This window comes from Phyllobates terribilis, unplaced genomic scaffold (genome assembly GCF_046119375.1).
Source record: "Phyllobates terribilis strain yellow unplaced genomic scaffold, ASM4611937v1 Scaffold_5__5_contigs__length_657084704, whole genome shotgun sequence".
NCBI classification, from domain to species: domain Eukaryota; kingdom Metazoa; phylum Chordata; class Amphibia; order Anura; family Dendrobatidae; genus Phyllobates; species Phyllobates terribilis.
In genome coordinates this window covers 438,825,799-438,851,206 of record NW_027362765.1, presented here as the reverse complement: position 1 = coordinate 438,851,206, position 25,408 = coordinate 438,825,799, and the positions used below count along the sequence as shown (strand labels likewise).

The 25,408-nt window shown below is 43.5% G+C and overlaps 1 protein-coding gene across 1 annotated transcript in view; it reads left to right on the top strand.

Moving 5' to 3' along the window:
* The window catches only part of LOC141273446 (solute carrier family 2, facilitated glucose transporter member 9-like), a 176,782-nt gene that overhangs the window by 47,057 nt on the left and 104,317 nt on the right, over positions 1–25,408 (top strand). Inside the window, exons 2-3 of the mRNA XM_073685286.1 lie at positions 6,932–7,030; positions 9,653–9,813. Of these exons, the coding sequence (XP_073541387.1) occupies positions 6,932–7,030; positions 9,653–9,813 (260 nt within the window). The remainder of the gene's footprint in view (positions 1–6,931; positions 7,031–9,652; positions 9,814–25,408) is intronic.

Sequence of the window (25,408 nt, the reverse complement as noted above, 5' to 3'; positions counted from 1 at the left end):
AGTGACGTGCTCGAGTCCCTGCTCGCATGTTTGTTTCATGGTTATTAGACACCCAAAAAAGCCATGCGGGGATCGCTCGTGCATGGCAGGCAATACCCGCGAGTTTTTTTTTGCCACGAAGCATATGGGGCAGAGACTCGAGCATGTCACTTGAGCACCCGCGATACTCGGTGCATACCCGAGCACCCGATGCAAACTCGAGTAGCGAGCACTTGCGCTCAACACTAGTCGCCTTATCGTCATCTTCTTTTTTTTTTTTTAACTTGTGAAAAAAATTTCAACCCCATCACAACCCTAACCCTAGCCCAATCCTAACCCTAACACAACTCTAACCCTAATCCTAGAGTTTATTTTTTACGCCGTTCTTCGTGCGGTATAAGTGATTAGACGACTTTATTCTTCGGGTCGGTGTGATTACAGCGATACCAGAATCCTATCGGGTTTTTATGATTGACAGCTGTCACACACTAAAAGACGCATTTTTTTGCAAAATCTAGTTTTTGCATCGCCATATTTTGAGAGCTATAATTTTTCCATATTTTGGCCGACAGTCATATGACGGCTTGTTTTTTGGGGGATGACTTGACGTTTTTATTGGTGCCATTTTTAGGCACTTGACATTTTTTGATCGCTTTCTATTCTGATTTTTGGGAGGCAGAATAAACAAAAACCAGCAATTCCAGAATTCTTTTTTATGTTTTTTTTTTATGGTGTTCCGCGTGTTGTAAAATTGATAAGGCAGCGTTATTCTTCGGGTCAGTAAGTTTACAGCAGTACAACATTTATATAGTTTTTTTATGCTTTGGCGCTTTTACACAATAAAAGCTATTTTATAGAAAAAAATATTTTTTTGCATCACTTTATTCTGAGAGCTATAACTTTTTTATTTTTCAGCTGATGGAGCTGTATTGCCACCTTTTTTTTTTTGCGGGACAAGATGACGTTTTCAGCAGTACCATTTTTATTTATATTCGTCTTTTTGATCGCGTGTTATTTCATTTTTTGTTTGGCGGTATGATGATAAAGCATTTTTTTTTTTTTTTTTTTTATACCATGTTCACTAAAGGGGTTAACTAGTGGGACAGTTTTATAGGTCAGGTCGTTCCGGACGCTGCAAAACCAAATATGTGTACTTTTATTGTTTTTTTTGTCATAATAATATTTATTGATGGGCACATTATATTTTTATTTTTGGTGAATTATTTTTTTTTTATATTTTTACAATTTTTTTTTTCATTTTTTAACACTTTTTGGACTTTTATTCTGTGTCCCACTCTGGGAATTTCACTTTTTTATTCTGATCGCCGGTATAGCACAGGAATCCCATCCCTGTGCACTGCGCATGACCAAAGAATCTTCCTGCTGTCTGGTGACCCGGATGTTGTCATGACTACATCGGGTCATCATGGCAACATCCGGGAAGCCGTGGCAGACAGCGCTGGAGGCCGGAAGAGGAGGTGAGTATTGCGATCACCTCCCCTTTTCACCGCAATGCTGCGATCGACTTCGATCGCAGTATTGAGGGGATTAATGTGCCAGGAGCGGTGCGGGACCACTCTCTGCACATAGCACCAGGTGTCAGCTGTGACAATCAGCTGACACCCAGCGGCGATCACCCAACACCGCTTGTGTGCGGGCGCGATCGCCGTATCACCTAATAATACGTCATTGGTCCAATCGGCCCAGGTCACCATGATGTACTATTAGGTCATACGTCAGAAAGGGGTTAAGTGATAGCCAGGCTCCGGCTGTCACAACCATTGCCGGTACCCACATGAACAAAGGGGTTTTCCCATGAACAAAAGTTGATTTTAATCAATAGATCTTGGAATAATACTATGTTCCGGTTTAAACATTGTTTAAAAACAGGGAGGGAAATGTTTTACCTCACAAAAAGAATCATCTGCGCTTCCCGGCAATTCTGTCTGTATACTCTTTTGCTTCCTCCCCTGCCCAGGAATGTGGTATGATCAGACCATGTCCCTGCACGGCCAGACACAGCCATTACACAGTACACAGCAGGGGCACATTTATAAGATTATCTCAGCACAGGAACATTTTAATTAGACACATCCAATTGTGGAACTTATTATCATTCCAAGATCTGTTGATTTAAAATTAACTTTTGTTCGTGAGAAAACCCCTTTAACTTTCTAAATGCCCCAATCAATAACGATTCCAGCATTTAGAAGGCAAGGCGGGGGAGGGGGCTCCATCTCCCACCTAATCGTCACTCGTGCAACTTGTTTGTGGGTTGCTGATGGTAGTCATGGCAACCGGAGGTCAAATAATAATTCGATTTTACAGCTCTGGTGGCCTCTTAGACCATGCCATGAGTATGGTCTAAGAGGCTTCTGTCAGTGTAACACTGAAAGGTGTAATGCATTAAAAGTACATGTACACAGAGGGACTAAGTAAAAAAAGTTATTTTTTAATAAAAACATACAAAACCCCTCCACAAAATAGACAAAAAATTGTACAAAAAATATCACGTCAGTAAATATGCATATTTATGTAAAAAATATAATTACATGTAAAAAGTACACATATATGGTATTGCCACATCCGATGTGACCTGATCTATAAAACAATGTTTTTTTTCATCATACAGTAGAACAAAACGTAAATTAAAACTGAATCCAAAAGTCGTATAGAAATAGGAATGGTATTGCTGAAAACGTCATCTTATCCCAATATACAAGCTATAGCTGTCAGAATAAGGCCATGCAAAAACTTTTTTTTCTATAAAACTGTTTTTATTGTGCAAAACATTAAAAAACAATATAACTGTGGTATCACTGTAATCGTTGTGATCCGAAGAATAAAACTGTGTTATTACTTTTACCACAAGGTGAACAGCTTACAAAAAAAACAACACAAAATATTCCCTATATTGCCGTTTGTTTTGCTAATTCTGTGTTACACACACGCCGCTAGGTTCAGATAGGGGCGAGACAGGTTACATTCTTTGGAATTCTGTGTGAACCGTTACTCAGGGCGACCATAGACCATGTGCTGCAACACACAAGGGTATTGATCTTCAGGCACAGACACGTAGGTTGTTTCACTTGCTGACCAGACACACTTGACAAGAGTCCTCATAAACGGTAGAACGGTAGCATTTAATAAGAAGCCGCACAGCCAGTGCAAGTGAAGTCCTATGAGCAACAGGCACCAGTGACAAACAGTACAGTTTCCTTAGCAGCACAGCAGTTCACAGTCTTCCCAGTAGTAGAGGACAGCACAGTTCTAATGCAAAGGCATATCAATGAACACAGCATTCTTTACAGCACAGCGAGATGGAGGAGGGGGGGGGGTTTGCTGAGGGATATGATCCCTATGACACCATTTCTTCCAGTCCTTATCTTTCTGCCTGACACTACTATGCACTGCTAGTTCAGGAACTCTACCTGACCTGTGCTTAGCTTCACTCCTGACTTGAATCCTTTTCACTTGCAGGGGCGCTTTTGTGAGATACAGAACACGCCCACTACCTTTCTCTTTGGCTCCAGCCAGACAGTAAACAACTTCCCCACAATCCCCCAGGGTCTCTGCTAAAACTCTCCCTGTCTCCTGTGACTGTGTTTACCCCTCTAGTTGCTGCATGCTTCTGGAGCACAACACTTCCTGTCTCCTGTGCTTGTATTACTTCTAATAGTTGCTGGATGCTTTTAAAGCAACTTCGCGACTTCTGCATGTCACATCTGCCTCCCATCAACGGGAGTAGAAAGTGATCAAATAAGGTTATGTCCCAAAAAATAGTACAAATAAAACGTTCAGCTCATCCCTTAAACTACAATCCATCACATGACTGTCGGCAGAAAAATATGATGATGCAAAAAAAGCCTTTAGTGTGTGATAGTAGCAAATCCAAAAAAATATATAAATCTGGTATCACTGTGATTATAGTGACCCAAAAAATAAAGCCGTTTTATCACTTAGTGATGCCACATATTTGGCATTTCGGAAGCAGGGAGAACCCACTTAAAGGGGTATTCCAATCTCTAGGATCCAAGACCCCTTTAAGTTACGGGTATGTTGCTTCAGAAGCAAAATCTGGACACTACAATGTACTGGGCACTACAATGGCATATTTGCAATTTAACTCTGCAAGTTCCACTGCATGTTTGTTTCTGGAAATCACCCACAAAGTCAAAATCATCTTTCCACTCATAGATGAATTCTCAGAGGCATATAAATTTCAAAAAGGGGTAATTTGAGGGTTTTTCTGCACTTCTGGCACTTAGGGGCTCTGTATGTGGAAAACTATGGAACTAGGAAAATCTATGTTGCAAAAGTCAAATGGCTCACCATGTGGCCGAACAGTACTGTATAGTCACACATGGGATATTGCCATATTCAGAAGAAATTGTGTAACAAATTTTGGTGCCTTTTTTAGTTAGTTCACCTCGTGAAAATGAAAAATCTGGGGCTAAACAATATTTTAGTAGTAAAAATGTATTATTTACTCACCACCCAATCGTATAAAATTCTGTGATGTCAATATGATGACTGCATTACTAGAAATATTGGGGGTTGTAGTTTATAAAATGAGGTCACTTATGGGGGTTCTGCTATTCTGACACCTCAGGGGCTCTGCCAATGTGACATGGCACCCTCAAACCAGTACAGCAAAATCTACCTTTCAATACAGTGCTGCTTCCCTTCTGAGCTTTGTACTGTGTGATAAAAGTAGTTACCGAGGTATTGACAAACTCAGGAGAAATTGCACAAGAAATTACGAGGTCCATTTTCTCCTATTTTCCCTTTTCAAAATTAAATACTTGGCGCTAAAATTTAAATTAAAATTAATTCAATTTTTCTTCACAGACATATAGTATAAAACTCTGTGACACACCAGTGGTGTTAATATACTAACTGCAGCCCTAGTTGAATTCATTTAAGAGTGTAGTTTTTAAAATGGGGGGTTTCTGCTGTTCTGGCACCTCAAGGACTCTGCCAATGTGACCTGGCACCCACAAATCATAACAGCAAAATCTACATTTCAATATGGTGCTCCTTCCTTTCTGTGCTTTGCACTGTGCCTGCGGTATTGGCATTGTCAGGAAAAAATGAGTAACAAATTATGTGGTTCCTTTTCTCCTAGTAGCTCTTTTGAAAATTAAAAACCTGGGGCTAAAACAACATTGCCAGAGCTGGTGTGTCACTCTCCATAAGGAGAAACGTTACCCCTTAGACCTCAGTCCAGAGCCTCTCACCTAGCCAAATTAGTTCTCATACTTTGCACTGACGAGGGCCAACAGCCCGAAACACCGTGTCTGCAAATTGAGATTCTGATTTGACTTTTATCCTAAGTCATATTGCACGACTCGTTAAAGGGTTGATTGTGACTTGTAGGATTGCTGCTTCCAATAGGTGGCGCTATAGAGTACCAGTCCTCTTTTTCTCTGAAGAGGCAATTTGCACGTGGAAAAAAAAGAATTTTTAATTTCCACATCCCAATTTTACAATATTCTGTGCATCAGCTGTTGGCTTAAAATGCTCAGTACACACCTAGAAGAATTCCTCAAGAGGTGTAGCTTCCAAAATGAGGTCACTTGTGGATAGTTTCTGCTGTTTGTCAACTCAGTGGCTGTACAAATGCGACATGGTGCCCGCAGTCTATTCTTGTCAAGTCTGCACTCAAAAAGTGAAATGGTGCTCTTTTCCTTCTGATCCCTGCCGTGCACCCAAACAGTAGTTCCCCCCCCCATATGGGGAATCTGCATACTCAAGAGAAATTACACAACATATTGAGCGGTCCATTTTCTCCTGTTACCCTTGTGAAGATGAAAAATTCATAGCTAAAGCAATATTTTAGTGAAAAGCACGTAATTTTTCATTATTTTCTTTCATTTTGCTATTATTCCTGTGAAGCACCTGCAAAGTTAACAAACTTCCTGAATGCGATTTAGAACAACTATTTTAAAACTTCAAAGGTCAAAGCTTGCAAATTTTTCAAAATTTGTCACATTTTTAATATTTTCATAAAAAACGCTAATCATATTGACTTAGATTTGCAATCACGAATTACAATAGGTCACTAAAAAAAAAATCTCATTATCATAGGAATATGTAGATTCTTTCCAGAGTTATTACCGCAAAGTGACACTGGTCAGAAATGAAAAAGTGGCCTGTTCAGGAAGGTGAAAACAGGCTGTGGCATGAAAGCGGTTGTCTGGGACTTTTACATTGACTGACTATCTTTAGGATAGGTCAACAATATCTGACCGGTGGGGGTGCGACACCCAGCACCGCTGCCAATCATCTGTTTCTGGGTCCGGTGGGATATTTTGAGTTGTGATGCACAGCACCGCTCCATCAGCTGCATAGTGGCCACGGCCAGGTACTGCACATCTGCCCCCTACTGATTTGAATAGGGGGAGGATGAGTAGTAACTGGGCCAAGCCATTATTCCATTGACGGAGCTTTGCAACTCGGCACATCTGGCTGCCTCCAACACCGGGAACAGCCATTTGGTGGGAATGTCGAGCATTGCCGCCCGATTGATCAGATATTGTTGACCTATCCTATAGATAGGCAATCAATATAAAAGTCCTGGACAACCTCTTTAAACTGTTTTCATCAAAACCATAAGTTATATGCTTGCACATACAAAATGTTTGTACTGAAGATGGGAGATGACTTTTTAAAAAACTATAGGTACATGGTACATCAATAGATGAAGGGTATGACTGTAATGGATATAACAAAAATATTAAGAAACCTGACATAAAGAGAGAACCTTTATGGACCCTTCCTTCTGCTACTTGTGGGAGATTTTATTGTGACATCAGCAAATAATTTGAGGATATTCTGACACACATATTTCTTTCTCCAACCAATGTACGATAATTCTGTATGAAACACCAGCGTTTACTTATTTCCCATCTCTTCTCCCCTATTATTTCTCACTGTTGTATTTTTATAGCACCTGACGCTTCCATTGTTGGCCGTCTCCCTGCTCTCCTCTTTTGGGTCATCTATGCTTTATGGCTACAACTTAGCAGTGGTGAATTCTCCATCAGAGGTAAGAAGAAACACTATTGAGCTATTGTACCCGAATCCTCTTGTATAAGCAGTATATATACACTTACACAACCAAGTTTTATTTCTTTAATGTGTCTATGGAAGAAATCTCTACCAGAGAAAGTTAGTACTGTCTAACATGGTGCCTCTTACTTGACCAAATATTTTGATTTTGCTCCCTTTTTCTCTCACACATAATTTGAAATTCCTGCATATTTATAGTCAACTGCTAAAATTCTGTCTCTCTTCCGTCACCACTAGGGGGAGCTTACTGTGTACTGTTACACACTGCTCAAAAAAATAAAGGGAACACTCAAATAACACATCCTAGATCTGAATTAGTGAAATATTCTCATTGAATACTTTGTTCTGTATAAAGTTGAATGCGCTGACAACAAAATCACACAAAAATCATCAATGGAAATCAAATTTATTAACCAATGGAGGCCTGGATTTGGAGTCACCCCCAAAATTAAAGTGGAAAAACACACTACAGGCTGATCCAACTTTGATGTAATGTCCTTAAAACAAGTCAAAATGAGGCTCAGTATTGTGCGTGGCCTCTACGTGCCTGTATGGCCTCCCTACAACGCCTGGTCATGCTCCTGATGAGGTTGCGGATGGTCTTCTGTGGGATCTCCTCCCAGACCTGGACTAAAGCATCTGCCAACTCCTGGACAGTCTGTGGTGCAATGTGACGTTGCTGGATGTAGCAAGACATGATGTCCCAGATGTGCTCAATCAGATTCAGGTCTGGGGAACGGGTGGGCCAGTCCATAGCTTCAATGCCTTCATCTTGCAGGAACTGCTGACACACTCCAGCCACATGAGGTCTGGCATTGTCCTGCAGTAGGAGGAACCCAGGGCCAACCGCACCAGCATATGGTGTCACAAGGAGTCTGAGGATCTCATCTCGGTACCTAATGGCAGTCAGGCCACCTCTGGCGAGCACATGGAGGGCTGTCCGGCCCTCCAAAGAAATGCCACCCCACACCATTACTGACCCACTGCCAAACCGGTCATGTTGAAGGATGTTGCAGGCAGCAGATCGCTCTCCACGGCGTCTCAAGACTCTGTCACCTCTGTCACATGTGCTCAGTGTGAACCGGCTTTCATCTGTGAAGAGCACAGGACGCCAGTGGCGACTTTGCCAATCTTGGTGTTCTGTGGCAAATGCCAAGCATCCTGCACGGTGTTGGGCTGTGAGCACAACAAGGGCTCTGGCAGTGCTCCTCCTGTTCCTCCTTGCACAAAGGTGGAGGTAGCGGTCCTGCTGCTGGGTTGTTGCCCTCCTACAGCCCCTCCACGTCTCCTGGTGTACTGGCCTGTCTCCTGGTAGCGCCTCCAGCCTCTGGACACTACGCTGACAGACACAGCAAACCTTCTTGCCACAGCTCGCATTGATGTGCCATCCTGGATGAGCTGCACTACCTGAGCAACTTCTGTGGGTTGTAGAGTCCGTCTCATGCTACCACGAGTGTGAAAGCACAACCAACATTCAAAAGTGACCAAAACATCAGCTAGAAAGCATTGGTACTGAGATGTGGTCTGTGGTCCCCATCTGAAGAACCACTCTTTTATTGAGTGTGTCTTGATAATTGCCAATAATTTCCATCTATTGTCTATTCCATTTGCACAACAGCATGTGAAATTGATTGTCAATCAGTGTTGCTTCCTAAGTGGACAGTTTGATTTCACAGAAGTTTGATTTACTTTGAGTTATATTCTGTTGTTTAAGTGTTCCCTTTATTTTTTTGAGGAGTGTATTATGGAGTATAGCAGTATACAGTAGCTCGTAAACTCTCTATAGTGGCAATTATTAGAGTGCTGTAGCTTCTAAGCTCCCTCTAATGGTATATTCTAGGATGCAGTAGCTTCTTTGCTCCCTCTAGTGGTGTACACTTGCATGCAGTAGCTTCTTTGCTCCTTCTAGTGGTGTACACTAGCATGCAGCAGCTCATATGCCCCCTCTAGTGGTGTATACTAGCATGCAGTAGCTTCTAAGTTGTCTCCAGTGGTGTGCAGTAGCTGCTAAGCTCCCGCTAGTGGAGTATACTATTGAGCAGTAGCTACTGTGCTCCCACTAGCGATCGCTACACAAATTGGTAACAATGTATCATGAAAATTGAGACATTATGATTAGTAAATTCTATTGGTGTTAAAAATGAGACATAAGCCTTTTTTTTTTTTTTATTAAGTTTATCCTCCCTCAACACCATTTTCATTTTGCTTTGCCTGAAGCACGTTCCTAATACAGATAACTGAAGAGCTCTTACAGGGAGTGCTGCATGCAAAATACGAGCTTATTCTTGGGAATATGTGTGACCTCTGTCATGTGCTTGAACCTGATCGTAAAGAATGTAGGTCAATTAGCATCAGTGTCAGGATCCCTGCCGCTTCCTGACCACAGGGCCACTCTCTCACCTTGCTTCTCATCATGTGTTTTACACACCTCTTAGTGGAGCGCTTTTGTCTAGCAGATACTCGCGTGCATTATTTATAGCCTCCATATCCTATTACAGTCTAGTATATTAAATATTGCTTGTTATAAAACATTTATCTTTTAATCCGGTGATGAATTTGACGCTCATACTTTAACATTAGCTGATTCATTGTGTTCCAGCACATTAAAGCTTTTTACAACAACACCTGGTTCCAGAGATACGGAGAATCTCTTCCATCCAGCCCATTAACCATTTTATATGCCTTGACTGTGTCTATATTCGCAATTGGTGGCATGTTGGGGTCACTGCTTGTTGGTGTTCTGGTCTCCAGATTTGGACGGTAAGATTTCCTTCCCCTTTCTGCCATGTTTCTTTGGTATATATTTAGTATTTGATCATGGCTGATCTATTCATTTTTCCCAATGTTCAGGTCACACATATGGTAAACCAGAAGGGTAATTTTTGGGCAGCCTGCTCATTTTAAACCCATTTTCAAGATTTAGCAGGGACCCTTTGCAGACTCCACTACCTAAGGAGGGTAGGAGGCCTTTGGCGGCACCATTGCATGAGGCCTGGTGGGAACACTAGTGCTGAAGGGATAATTGAATTTTTTCCTCTTCTTCTAACTTTTTTTTTTTTTTTACTTTTCTGTCAACATGGCCATATGTATGTTTTTTTTTTTTGTTTTTTTTTTGCGAACGAGTTAATTTGATTTACACCATTAATTTTACAATATAATGTACCTGACTATAAATAACCAACGTTATTTAAGCAACATATATATGTGGGTGTTCACCCAGGAGATATGAATAAAAACAAAAATTAGAAAGAAAACCAAAATTATCAATAAAAATTGTTTTATTTCATCATAAATATAAAAACTGCCACTTGGCAGAAAGATAAAAATATATAAAATAGGGAAAAGAAAACAGGAAAATAACAGAGAAACGTATAGAAAGTGGGTCTAATAAATTGGTATAAATTATAAAGCAGCATAGTATCACATAATGAATCGACTATTGAGGTTATACAAATGTATTTTGTAGGATTATATCACATATATCTCAATGGACTTACAAAATATAATGTCCTCTGCATACACAGAAAGCTGTATCAATAGGGTTATCCCATATAGCTCAGTGGACGTATAATGCCCCACAGATACACAGAAAACCCCTTAGGAATATATCACAATGTAGAATATAGATAGATAAATAGAAGAAATGTTACCAGATATAGTTGCCCAATTGCTCCAACGTACGTTTCGCCAGGTGGCTTTCTCAAGGAGTGTAGGATTGTCAGGAAGTGAGGGTATATATGTGTCAACCCATCCAATAACGGGAAAGATGTCAAACTGTCCAAATCCATATAAAGACCTATCTCATTGCGTAAGGTCAGTGTGAAGGTGTAAAAAGTGGTCTCATTGGTGGGTCAGGGAAACATAATGTACCTGACAAACTGGAAATAAATTCCAATTCCACCATTATTCTTTTTTCAATTACGACAATGCCAAACTTTGTGTTCTTTTATATTACTTTAGGGGCTTTAAAAAAATTCAGCAATTTGGTATAATTAAAAACAATAAATAAAAAATGAATCCAGAAATGAATTTTGGTTTGTGCTGTCATTTTACCAAATCCATAACTTTTTTTTATTTTAGTATCTATGGAGCTGTTCGAGGGCTTGTTTTTTTTCTGTGCCAAGCTATTTTTTAAATGGTCCTATATTGGGGTAGAAAACATGTTTTGATCACCTTTTATTGCTTCTTTTGGATGAGGTGCAGTGAGCAAAAAAACAGCAGTTTTTTTTTTTTCTTTACGGATAAAAAAATATATATTTTCATAGGTCAGACTTGCACGAACATGGAAATATTAAATGTTTATTAATTTATTTTAACTAAAGAAGGTTGATATTCTTTTTTCCTTATTTCTTAAAACTTTTTGTACTTTTCACTGTTGTTTTTTTTTTTTTGTAATTCTGACTGTTTAATCGCTTGTACTATATACTGTAATACTTCTGGGCTTCATAGGAGTACCAAAATGGTATTTTTATTGACTTACAGCAGGCCCTTGGCTACGGTTGGCACCCCTCAATCATGTCAACGAAGCAAAAAAGTCCCATCGGGAATATGCCATTTAAATACTTTTGTCAAAGCTTTACAGCATTTAAATGGTTAAAAGCAATAGCGATTAGAGCTAGCTCTGATTGCTGCTGTTAGAGACAGGTGCTGTCTGTATAATACAGCAGGCACCTGTCATGTATGGAGAGGGCTCAGCTCCTGAGCCCGCTACATATACCCTCACTGCTTCCATGACGTAATACTACATCATCAAGAAGAAAGGGTTTACAGGGTGTCCCTCTGCTGGAACCCTCAGAAATCAGCTGATATTTGTGGTGAAAACTAGCAGTAAGAGTTTTCATTTCCTTGCAGCACCTCTGCAGGAGTAATTGAGTATTACACTGTTTCCATTCAAATCAATGGGTTGTGTGTAGGACAGGTCATCCAAAATCAGGTATATTTTTAGAAGTCACTTTCCTTAAGAAATGTTTGGATCCTGAATAGAGGGCTTTTATTTTAACTCCGAAATCCCCGATAAAGGATATGAAAATAGGTTTTCTTAAAAGAACAACCCCTTTAATGCTATTTGCAATATGTTCCTTTTGTTAGAGTCCCAACTCTTAGTATAAAGTGTATACGTTGGCTCCTCTCTGTTCACAGAAGGGTTAACTAAATGGTGAAAAAAAAAAGCCACTTATCCTTTATCTCCATAGGATTTATTTGTGGTTTGCTATTTTCCCCCGCACAGGACTGATTACATATAAGCAATTAATATCCATGGGATAGCAAAGTTCCTTAGAATGCATAGTCTTGCTATGTATATGATGGGAACATATTGTGACTACCGGAGCAGAATATAGTTTACTTCGAACCTCATCCAAGGCTGCCTGCTATCTTCCATTCCAGATTAACCACTTTCTCACACTATTAACCCAGGCCTCTTCATTTACATAATGGTTTCTGTTAATGGCAAGAGGTTGCACTCGTAGATAATAACACTTTATACTGCATTATCAGCCGGCTTTGTTTGTGTGTTTTATAACCATATTATTGTCAGGTGTCATTTTTTTTTTCCTCACATGTAAAGTAATAAAATAATTTCAAGCCATTAGCATTCATACAATGTATAAGTAGTTGAGGTCTGATTAAATGGGAGCACATAGAAAGATTATACAGAAGAGTGTGGACATACTGTACCTCTGCGCGTCTTCAATTTTATATGGAGGTTTTTTTGTGTCCCATTCCAGTAGTTGAGCAGATAGAAAAATATAACTCCATGTTCCATTAGGTGTTGCATTGTGGAGATATTCTCTCCTACTACTATTGCTTCATTTAATGCTGTGGTCACATTTAAAAGTGGAAAAATAAGCGGTTACCTTTAGCTAAAAAGATTGCACTAAGTTTCCATCTGCGATCTTCATTCTTTCATTCATTCATTTCATACCCCCTTGATATGCAGTTTACAGACTAATGCAAGTCTCAGGTTTTTCTGTTGTGGGAGAGTCCCTCCCAGTAATATAGGATGGAATTGTGGGATATGTTAATGACTGCATTTTTCATTCATTTTCAACCACCACCCCTTTCCCCCCGATATGCAGTTTGCAAAATAATGCAAATTTCATGCTTTTCTCTTGTAGGGCTGTCCCTTCCAGTAATATAGGCAGGAATTGGGGGATATGTTTCAGTCTGCAATCTTCATTCCTTTATTCATTTTCAGCCCTCCTGATATGCAGTTTGCAGCCTGAACCAAGTTTCAGATTTTTCTGTTGTTGGAGTGTCTCTCCCTGTAATACATGCTGGCTGTAAGGTATTTTTCTATCCAAGGTGCTACTATCTTCACTTGCTTTCATGTATAAACTCAGGTACAGAACTTCACTTATTTCCTCTCCATGTACTTTCTTTCTTATCTATAGTCTGATTCTTTGTCCAGAAATAAAACTTTAAATTATTTTCCCTATCTTCACTGTGTTGTTGACAACTGTTCTGAATTTCCCAGGGCACCTGGTCCAAAACAGGGTGGGTTTATAAAAATACTGCACAATGGTGTGCATCCTGGGGCAGACCAGTGATGTTACGATAAGAGTTAAGTCATTCTCTGATATGGAGCTGGACTTAAACATCCCAAAAATAATGACAAATCTAGGCAACTGTAGATGTTTGTACATCTCTCTCTTCTTCCCTTCTGCTATCTCTAATACTAAGAGAACAGCACAGGAGTAGAGAGCAATCAGGAGCTGGAGCCCTGATCGATTTGCTGTTATTTGTAGTGCAAGAGAGGAATTACAGACTCGCTGCAGCTGCAAAATGGTAGAATATTTTTTATGAAGACTATTTAGAAAGTTGATTAACTCTGCATTTTTAAAGCTAGAGAACAATAAAAAAAAGTTCTGTACGAAGATATATATAATATATATATATATATATATATATATATATATATATATATATATATATATATATATATATATATATATATATATATATATATTGCCAACCGTGCTATGTATGAGGCCATAGAAAATGACTGGGGATGACATAATTGGTAAAAAGATTTTGTTAGTCCTAAGCATTTGAAGAGAACCACTAATGTTACACTCATGCTAAATTAATTTGCCTGATTTAATAGTCAATAACATGCAACCATTGAGCCAATCAATTTTACAGACTTCATTATCCTTCTGTCCATCTCCTAAAGACTCCTTCAAATGTATAGTAACATAGTAACTAGTGTTGAGCGAGCACTAAAATGCTCGGGTGCTCGAAGCTCGGGCCGAGCTCACTGTGATACTCGGGTGCTCGACCTGAGCAACGAGCCCAATGTTAGTCTATGGGAGACCCGAACATTTTTGCGGTGGCTCCCCCGGCAGTCTGTAGAAAGCCTAAAAAGTGCCCAAAACGATAGTGACAGTGCTCAAATGACATGGGGACAGCATGGGGATCGCCCCAGGAAGCATTTCTGACCCCCAGGTCACTGCTGTCAACAACGTGGTCAGAGGTATTAAGCCACTTTTACAGGCTCACAATAAAACGTTCAAAAACGAAAGTGAAAGTGCTTTCCTGTGAAATATGTTAACTCCTTAACGACCATGGGTCTTTCTGTTTTTGTGTTTTCCTTTTTTGCTCCCCTGCTTCCCAGAGCCAGAACTTTTTTAATTTTCGTTCAATATGGCCATGTGAGGGCTTATTTTTTGCGGGACGAGTTGTACTTTTAAACACCATCACTGGTTTTACCATATCGTGTGCTGGAAAATGGGAAAAAAATTCCAAGTGCCGTGAAACTGCAAAAAAAAAATGCAATTCCACAGTTGCTTTTTGGGTCCTTTTTTTACCACGTTCACAGATTGCTAAAACTGACCTGCCATCATTATTTTCCAGGTCGTTACGAGTTCATAGACACCAAACATGTATAGGTTCTTTTTTATTTAAGTGGTGAAAAAAAAATCCAAAGCTTGCTAAAAAAACCCAAAAAAATGACACCATTTTCCGAGACCCTTAGCTTCTCCATTTTTCGGGATCTGGGGCCAGGTGAGGGCTTATTTTTTGCGTGCCGGGCTGATGTTTTTATTGATACCATTTTGGGGTAGATCTGATGTTTTGATCGCCCGTTATTGCATTTTATTGCAAAGTTGTAGCGACCAAAAAAACTTAATTCTGGTGTTTAAAATTTTTTTCTCGTTACGCCGTTTACTGATTGTATTAATTCTTCTTTTATATTGATAGATCAGGCGATTCTGAACGCGGCGATACCAAATATGTGTATGTGTTGTTTTTTTTTTTATATATATATATTTTATTTTGAATGGGGCGAAAGGGAGGTGACTTAAACTTTTATATATTTTTTATTTTTTTTATTTTTTTAAAAACCTTTTTTTTACACTTTCTGCTTGCTTCTATAGTCTCCAGAGGAGACTAGAAGCAGCAGTTGTCTGATTGCTTCTATTGCATACAAGCGATGAGCAGATCGCTTGTATGCAGGAGAAATGCTCACTTGCTATGAGCGCTGACCACTAGGTGGCGCTCATAGCAATTGAGACATGACAACCACAGGCGTCTGCTGCAGACCCTGAGTTGTCATGCCCACCCATTGGTGACCCGCGATCACGTGACGGGGTCACTGATGGGCGGGGCTTAGGACTCCCGGAAGCGCGAGTTAAATGCCACTGTCAGAGATTTAACATGTTAACAGCCGCGGGTGGATTGCGATTCCAATAATCAGCTGACATGTGCTCGCTTCAGTGCGGGCTCACCGCCGGAGCCCCCGCTGAACCGGCCTTCCTGACCTGGTGCGTACTATTACTGACCAGGTCGGAAAGGGGTTAAGGAACATCCTTTCCAGTGTAAAGACTTGTGTATAAGGTAAAATAAATAACCAAAAACAAAAATACTCCTCCACACCTTCGGCTATGTTCACAAGTAGCATTTTTTATGCGTTTTTGCACGTTTGTATTGCTTTCAACCGTGACAAATGCATTCACTGGGAAATGTCATTTTAACATTTTACAACCTTATCTGGCCATGTGCTGTGTGACACATGCATACAGTGCTAAAAAGACATGGGAACAGCATGGGGAAGACCCATGGAAGCATCTCTGACACCCAGGTCACTGCCTAAAAGTGTGCCCATCAGAAGTGATCCTTGCCGCATCAGAAGATGCAGACTTGCAACTATCCCCGTGCAAGTCCTTGTCCCAGGGCAGTGTTCAATTGTACCTCCCCCATAACTTGCAATACAAGCGCAAGTATGCAGCCTGCCACCCAGCCACCCCCAGGCTGCAATACCATACTGCTAGCTTGCTTGCACTTGAAATTGGGCCTTTTAGGCATGTGGAGGTGGAATCTGGCCACCACGTCATGGCTGCGTCGGTAGCCTGGTATTCATACTCAGTCCCCAGCCGCCCGGCGGCCGGGTGTCCACGCTTGGTCCCCAGCAGGGGGCGGCCGGGTGTCCATACTCAGTCCCCAGCCGCCCCGCGGCCGGGTGCCCACACACAGTCCCCAGCCGCGTGGGGGTGGCCGGGTGTCCATAAACGGTCCCCAGCCGCCCCTATTTGTCCCGGTGCGCCTTATACAGAAGCGCGCATACCAAAACATTACCTGTGCCCTCCCCAGTGCATTTAGTGGGAAGGACAGCCTAACCACAAACACGTGGACAAGTGAATGTGGCCAGGAATGGTCCATCTCACTGACGCCTTCACACTGGGTTAATATTGTGGAAGCCGGGACACAGTTGGACACTGGGATGCAACACGTCCTCCAGACATAGAGGATTGCGGGTCCTGGGTCAATCAGGCTTCAACACAAAGTTCAGAAGGTAGACAGCAGCAGTGGTCGGCCTCCTATACAACGAGTAAATTATTCATGATCATGAGGCCATCCATCTCCTTAGCTTTCTGTTCCTTGGAATGCAAGCGCATGTATGTAGTAGCGGCTAGGCCTGAGGTGGTCAGCGTTTTGGCGCATATTCTACCTCCTTCGAGGATTGCTGGATGTTTTCCTGCTACTATCCTAGTTCTATGACTCCCGTTAAAACAAAGCTTCAGGTGATGAATGATGGATGAGGTGGTGGCAAAGGAGAAAGAGCAGGAGGAACAGGGACCATTCACATCAATATCAGGCCAGCCAACCACACATGTCTTGTAGGATATGTTTCTGTACCAAAAGGAGCGGTTCAGCTACACAGTTATAAGGCATACAGTGAATGCAATGCCTACCAAAAATTTCGAGCCACTCCAATGCCCCTTGGAAGTGACATGGAGGTCAGAGGGCCTTAACTAAACCGTTTTTTCCATTTATAGCAACTGGGTCTCCTGTACACTGTTGGCCTAAGCAGGGAATGGAAGGCTTTCCAAAAACTATTAGGCACTGCAATGCCCCTTGAAACAGACGTGGATTACAGCGCATTAAAAACCTTCTACCCATTATTGGGGAGTGGGTCTCCCTTAGTGTTCGCCTATGCATTGAAAAGCAAAAGCTGACAAAAATTAGGAGGAAATGCAATGCCCGTTGCAAGAGTCGTGGAGGTTGGAGGTAATTAAAAACAACATGTCAATGCCCCTTGGAAGAGCTGTGGAGGTCACAGTAGCTTAACAAGATGGTTTTAATGCCCCTTGGAAGAGACGTGGAGGTCACAGTAGCTTAAAAAGATGGTTTTAATGCCCCTTGGAAGAGTGGAGGAGGTTACAGTGGAATAAAAAGACAATATCAATGCCCCGTGGAAGAGACGTGGAGGTCACAGTAGCTTAACAAGACGGTTTTAATGCCCCTTGGAAGAGTGGTGGAGATCGCAGTGGAATGAAAAGACAATATTAACGACCCTTGGAAGAGACGTGGAGGTCACAGTAGCTTAACAAGACGATTTTAATGCCCCTTACAAGAGCCATGCAGTACAGCATATTAAAAACATTATTCCCATTATTGGGGAGTGGGTCTCCCATAGTCTTTGCCTATGCCTTCCAAGCAAAAGCTGCCAAAAATTAGGACAGAGGAACTTGCAATGCTGGCAACATGGACCACGGTCACCCTGGTGGTATAGTGGTCGTGGAGGCTGAGGATAAGGAGAAGAGCAAAAAACAGCCAAAATGAGGAAGATTGTCAGTTGACAGGCGGGAGCGCTTATCAGTTATAATTCCCCCAGCGGCACTAAAAACACGCTCCGATAACACGCTAGTGGCAGGTCAGCCAGGACCTCCAAGGCATACAGAGTGAGTTCATTCCAAGTGTACAGCTTGAATACCCAATAATTTAAAGGCACAGAGGAATCACAGAGGACGCTGGTACTCCCTCACCATCTTTTGAAACTTTCCACTCCTTGTGAGAGTACCCTGCGCCTCAGGGCCTGTAAGCTGGGCAGGTCTCAGAAAACTGTCCTAGAACATTGACAGTGTTCCCCTGCCTCTGCTGGATTGGACTTGCGTCTCTCTCGCCTGTATGCCTTAGTTGGGCAGCGAACTGTGACCTCTGCCGCTACCGTGTTCAGATGGGAATTTTTTTAATAGTTCTGCAGCAAGGGCCTTCGGTACTGCCCCATTTTTGTAGACCTCTCCAACTCAGGAATAAGAGAGTGAAAGTTCTCCTTGTAGAGGGGGTCTAAAAGTGTCATCAACCAGTAATGACTGTCACCCAACATTTTGACAATGCGAGGGTCACGGTTAAGGCAGCGTAACATAAAGTCAGCCATGGGTGCCAGACTGGTAACGGGCAAGACTTCCGTGTCCTCACCAAGATGACGACTGATATTGTTGAGAGATCACTAAAATGCTCGGGTGCTCGAAGCTCGGGCCGAGCTTACCGTGATACTCGGGTGCTCGACCCGAGCAACGAGCCCAATGTTAGTCTATGAGAGACCCGAGCATTTTTGCGACAACACCCCCGGCAGTCTGTAGAAAGCCTAAAAAGTGCCCAAAACGATAGTGACAGTGCTCAAAAGACATGGGATCAGCATGGGGAAGACCCCTGGAAGCATCTCTGACCCCCAGGTCACTGTCTAAAAGTGTGCCCATCAGAAGTGATCCTTGCCGCATCAGAAGATGTAGACTTGCAACTATCCCAGTGCAAGTCCTTGTCCCAGGGCAGTGTTCAATTGTACCTCCCCCATTCCTTGCAATGCAAGCGAAAATATGCAGCCAACCACCCACCCATCCGCAGGCTGCAATACCATACTGCTAGCTTTCACTTGAAATGGGGCCTTTTAGTTTGGAGGAGGCCAAAGCTGGCCACTACCTCATGGCCGCTTCGGCAGCGAGGTATCCATACTCTGTCCCCAGCCGCCCGGCGGCTGGGTGTCCACGCTCGGTCCCCAGCCGCCAGGTGGCGGCCAGGTGTCCATACTCGGTCCCCAGCCGCCCTGATTTCTCCTGTCACCTTCCCCCACACTTTTCTTAGCCTGGCCTGCTTTAGGGCAGCATTGGACGAGCCCACCAGAGAACGAGACTCCTCCGGTAGGCCCTGGCTTCTCCATCAGGGGAGTTGAGAGTGCCTAGGTGAGGAGCATGATGATGGTGATAGAAGTTAGCATCTGCTTTGTTTTCTTGGAATGCAAGCGCATGTATGTAGTAGCGGCTAGGCCTGAGGTGGTACGCGTTTTGGCGCATATCCTACCTCCTCCGAGGATTGCTGGATGTTTTCCTGCTACTATCCCAGTTCTATGATGGATGAGGTGGTGGCAAAGGAGAAAAAGCAGGAGGAACAGGGACCATTCACATCAATATCAGGCCAGTCAACCAGATATAAGATAAGATAAGATATACTTTATTTATCCCGGAGGAAATTACGGTATCACAGCAGCAGAACACAGATCTCGAACATGACACATATGATAACATAACATTTGGAATGCTTTAGACATTGCTTTTCAGACATTTGTTAAACACCCCCATAGCTGTTGGAACAAACGATCTCCTGTATTTTTCCTTTTTACACCTTAGTTGTATTAGGCGATTGCTGAATGTGCTCTTCTGTTTCTCAAACAGTTCATAAAGCGGATGTGTGTTGTTGCCCATTATAGCTCTGCACTTCTTCTTAATCCTATCCTCTACCACCTCTTCAAAAGTCCCAAGCTGTAGGCCCACCGTCGCGCTAGCCTTCTTTATAAGTTTGTTGAGCTTGTTGGCGTCAGCAACACGCACACTGTTACCCCAGCAAATTATTGCCGCAAAGGTGGCACTAGCCACAATGGATTGGTAGAACACCTCAAGCATTTTGCCACACACATTAAAAGACCTTAACTTCCTTAGGAAGTACAATCTACTCATCCCCTTCTTGTAGACCTTCTCCATGTGGCACTTCCAGTCTAGCTTGCTATCCAGGTAAACCCCCAAATATTTGAAACTGTCCACCATCTCCACATCCTGACCGTCAATGGTAACAGGTAGGCATACCTTCTTGCACCTTCCATAGCTCATCACCAACTCCCTGGTTTTCTTAACATTTAGTTCTAGATGGTTAGCCTGGCACCATACTACAAAGTCTGCAACCACCCTTCTATATTCCTCTTCATCCTGGTCCTTCCCAATACCGCCAACTATCACAGAGTCATCCGAGTACTTCTGGAGGTGACAACGGTCTGATTTATACTGAAAGTCAGCTGTGTACAATGTAAAGAGGAATGGCGACAGCACTGTTCCCTGCGGGGCTCCGACACTGCTCAGTACACTATCTGATGTAGCCGTCCCCCACCTAACAAACTGTGGCCTATCCGACAGGTAGTCAATTATCCAATTCACAAGTCCCTCATCCACCGCCATTTTAATCAACTTTCCATGCAGTAAGAGTGGCTGTAATGTGTTGAACGCACTAGAGAAATCAAAGAACAAAGCACGCACTGTGGTTCCATCATTGTCCAAAAAGGAATGTACTGTTTGTAGCAGAGACGCTACAGCATCGTCCACCCTCAGTCCCTGCCGGTACGCAAACTGAAGAGCATCAGTATGCGCCATCACCCTCGGACACAAGTGAGCAAGTAATATTCTCTCCAAGGACTTCATCGCATGCGATGTTAAGGCCACCGGTCTATAGTCCCCCGGGGAAGCCGGGAAGGTAGTCTTGGGAACCGGCACCAGGCAGGAAGTCTTCCATAGCACTGGTACTCTCTTTGATTGTAAGCTCTGGTTAAAGATATGCTGGAAGACAGCACACAACTTATTTGCACACACTCTGAGGACACGTGGACTGAGACCGTCAGGCCCTGCTGCTTTGCCAATGGCCAGCTTACTAAACTGGTCCCTCACGTCATTTTTGGAGACCGAGAAATGATCTATTTCACCCCCTGTTAATTTAGCTAGTTGTTCCCCGGCCTCCTCCCCCTTCCCTGCTGCTACCGCACCTTTATTGCTGAATCTATTGAAGAACTCATTCATTTCATTAGCCATTCTAAGTCCACCACCCCCCTGCTCCGACCTTGCCTTAAACCCAGTCACTAGCTTCATTCCAGCCCACACCTCTCTGGAGCTTTTTTGTGCAAATTGATTTTCTAATTTAACTCTGAATGCCTCACGGGCAATCTTAATTTTCCCCTTTAGGTCTCGCTGTATAATTTTCAATGCCTCCTTGTCCTTCCTTTTAAAAGCCAGTTTTTTCATGTTTAGTAAATGTTTCAACTCTTTTGTAATCCATGGCTTATTGTTTGCATAACACCGAATCTCTTGAACAGGTACTACAATGTTCATACAGAAGTTGATGTAATCAGTAACTCTGCCAGTAATCTCATTAACATCACAATTCTCTTTCATGGTACACAACACCTCCCAGTCTGTACAATCAAAGCAGTCTTGTAACGCCTCCTCTGCTGCTGGACACCACTTCCTTATCTTTTTAATTGTCACTGGTTGTTTGCGGACGTCTGGTTGGTAAGCAGGAGACAATAGTATGAGGTTGTGGTCAGATTTCCCCAGGGGGGGTAATGCAGCCGATGAATAAGCATTCTTAACATTAGCAAAGAGGAGATCCAGTGTGTTGTTGTCCCTTGTAGGACATTTGACATATTGATAGAACTTTGGTATTGCAGATGAGATCTTTACTCGATTGAAATCCCCAGAAATTACAGTTAGAGAGTTTGGGTGTTTAGTCTGAAGCCGGGCCATCACCCCTGACAACACATCCCCAGCAGCCTCTGGGTTCGCACATGGTGGTATATACATCACAACTACAATAACAAGAGTGAATTCTCTAGGCAGATAGTAAAGCCTGAGGCCCACTGCTAACAGTTCAATATTTGGACAGCAATGTTTCTCCTTAACAGTTACATGCCCCTGATTGCACCATCTGTTGTTAATGTAGAGTATCACTCCTCCACCTTTTTTCTTGCCGCATCTAACTCTCTCTTTATCAGCCCGAACCATTTGAAACCCTGGTACCGAGACACATGAATCTGGGACCTCCTCATGCAGCCAGGTTTCTGTAAAGCACATGAGACTCAATTCCCTAAACTCCTTCTGGGTCTTACTCAGAGCCAGCAGTTCATCTGACTTATTTCCCAGCGATCGTACGTTACCCATGATAATGGATGGGACCACTGGTTTAAACCTTCTCCTCCAGGACTTGATCTTCTTGCCTGCTCTGCAGCCTCTGAAAGGTCTCCTTATTTCCCGTGGAACATTCAGTATTGCCACTGCTGGAGAAGACTTTATCCTGCGCAGTTCCAGAAGACGATCCCTAGAATACACTGCTCGTTTAGCAACAGACCTAGGGTCCACCATCCCGTCATTGTTTCCACCCGTCACACCAGTCCTCTCCATGGCAAATCGTATGCAGTGACCTCCACTGCTCACATATGGCTGTATCCCTGTCAAAGGCTGTGGGTAGCAGCATGCATCCTTCAGTAGCATTAGCTGAGATGGTCCGTATTGCGAGCCCCAGAGTGTCTGTACCTGCAGGAGACTTGTAAGTGGTGGAAGAAGATCCAGGTGCAGATCTCGTGCTGTGTGCCCAGCAGCAGTTGATAGTGTGGGAAGTGTTGTATCTTCCATCCCCAATAGATGAGTATACAGGAACGTTGCAATCCAGAGAAGGTAATAAAATAATAAAATAAAATAACTGTAACAAAACTGTAACTGAAATAAAGTAGAAGCTTCTGCTGCTGCAATGGGCTGCCAGTAGTCCGGCGCCGTATTGTCTCCACAATCTAGCAGAGAGTCAGGCATGTCCACACCCTCCGGAGTCAGAAAGTGAAAAGTGAAATATGTCTTGTAGGATATGTTTATATAGCAAAAGGAGCGGTTCGGCTACACAGTTATAGGGCATACAGTGAGTGCAATGCCTACCAAAAATTTCGAGCCACTCCAATGCCCCTTGGAAATGACATGGAGGTCAGAGGGCGTTAACTAAACCTTTTTTTCGATTTATAGCAACTGGGTCTCCCGTGCACTGTTGGCCTAAGCAGTGAATGGAAGGCTTTCCAAAAATTATGAGGAACTGCAATGCCCTTTACAAGAGCCATGCAGTACAGCATATTACAAACATAAGTCCCATTATTGGGGAGTGGGTCTCCCATAGGATTTGCTTATGCCTTCCAAGCAAAAGCTGACAAAAATAAGGACGGAGGAACTTGCAATGCTGGCACCCTGGTGGTATAGTGGTGGTGGAGGCTGAGGATAAGGAGAAGAACATAAAACAGCCGAAATGAGGAAGCGTATACCCATGTGTGGGTGTGAAGCGGAGCATGTGAATACACCTCCCGAAATAACACAGTGGATTAGACTTTGTTACTCTGCTGTCATTTGGTGGTGATGAGAAGTCTGGCCCAATCCAGCCCTTGTTCATTTTGATAAGGGTCAGCTTGTCAGCATTGTCAATTGACAGGCGAGTGCGCTTATCAGTTATAATTCCCCCAGCTGCACTAAAAACACGCTCCGATAACACGCTAGCGGCAGGGCAGGCCAGGACCTCCAAGGCGTACAGAGCGAGTGACGCACCCCCTGGGCCATATTCTTTATGGGAATATCCGGAGCCGGATCAGATGGGGGTTGTAGTCTTCCGAGTGGCTGTGACCCGGTCCGTGCCCAGGGTGTCAAACTCAGTTGTATGTGGCAGTCATACAGATGTTAAGTTCTTTATTGTCGACTACGCCACCCGTTGTATTGCGGTCACTATGGCCGCCGCTGCAGCAGGGTCCGCTGAGGCTGATGGTGTAGGTGCAGCTTGTGATGGTATAACCCCCAACGGGTGGGGTATAGCCTCAGGGGGTCAGGTGCAGAGGATGGGGGTTGTGGTGGTGCAGCATAGATGTTAAAGGAAGACAGAGTCGGGTTATGCAGTTAAGGGTATTTACTCACTGCTGATGTTCCGGTCACTCCAGCTTCAAGTGACCTCCCGAGCCGTGCTGCATCCACCAGGTCCTGGATCCAGCCAACCCCCAAGTGAGTCCGGAGCGTGACCCTGAGCTCTCCTTCTGTCCTTTCTCTGGCCGTCCCCACTAGTGATCCACCCAGGTCCAGCTCCCTCGGGCCTTCTGTTGGGAGACCCTTGGCCTTGGGTTCCCTGACCCTCCACGTGGTATGCCTTCGTGGTGGATATGGTGGGTGGCCGTGGCAGACGCTGCCCACGGCCTCCGGTCTCTGGCTGGGGTGTGTTTTTGCCCCCACCAGCTTGGGTTCCGGTACCCTGATGCCGACTCTTCACCCGTGGATTGGATTTGGGGTCTTAGAGTCCTCTCTTCTGCTTCCCCCTCTGGGTCTCTCTTTCTTCTCCTCTCTCTCTCTCTGGGGCTTCTCTGCTCCTCCTCTGCTTCTTACTCTGACAGACTGACTGACCCTGTTCTTTGATGGTGCCCACCTTATATACACCCTCTATGTGTGAGCTCAGGTGACCAGCACCCAATGAGCTCCTATCTTTACCCAGGCTGCTCCCCCTATCTGCCCCTACACTACTTGGGATGTACCACCCCCCTCCCACTCCAGCCAGGAACAGACTCGGTCGTACCTGCACATTTCTAAGTGGGAGTACCGTCGGCCTGTTCCTCGGAAATGGGATGTGTGTAGTGCATGCAGCCTACCGAGCTCAGATCCACACTCCATCCTTACCCGGGAGTGGAATATCACACCTCTGGGTTGAGGTGCAATACCCCTGTAGCAGCCGAATCCTCAGGATGCTACACGAGTTCATTCCAAGGGTCCAGCTTGGATACCCAATAATTAAATGGCACAGAGGAATCACGGAGGACGCTGGTACGGTCGGCAAGGTACTCCCTCACCATCTTTTGAAACTTTTCACTCCTTGTGAGAGTACCCCATGCCTCAGGGCCTGTAAGCTGAGCGGGTGTCAGAAATCTGTCCCAGAACGTTGACAGTGATACCCTGCCTCTGCTGGATTGGAGTTGCATCTCTCTCGCCTGTACGCCTTGGTTGGGCAACGAACTGTGACCTCTGCCGCTAGCGTGTTCAGA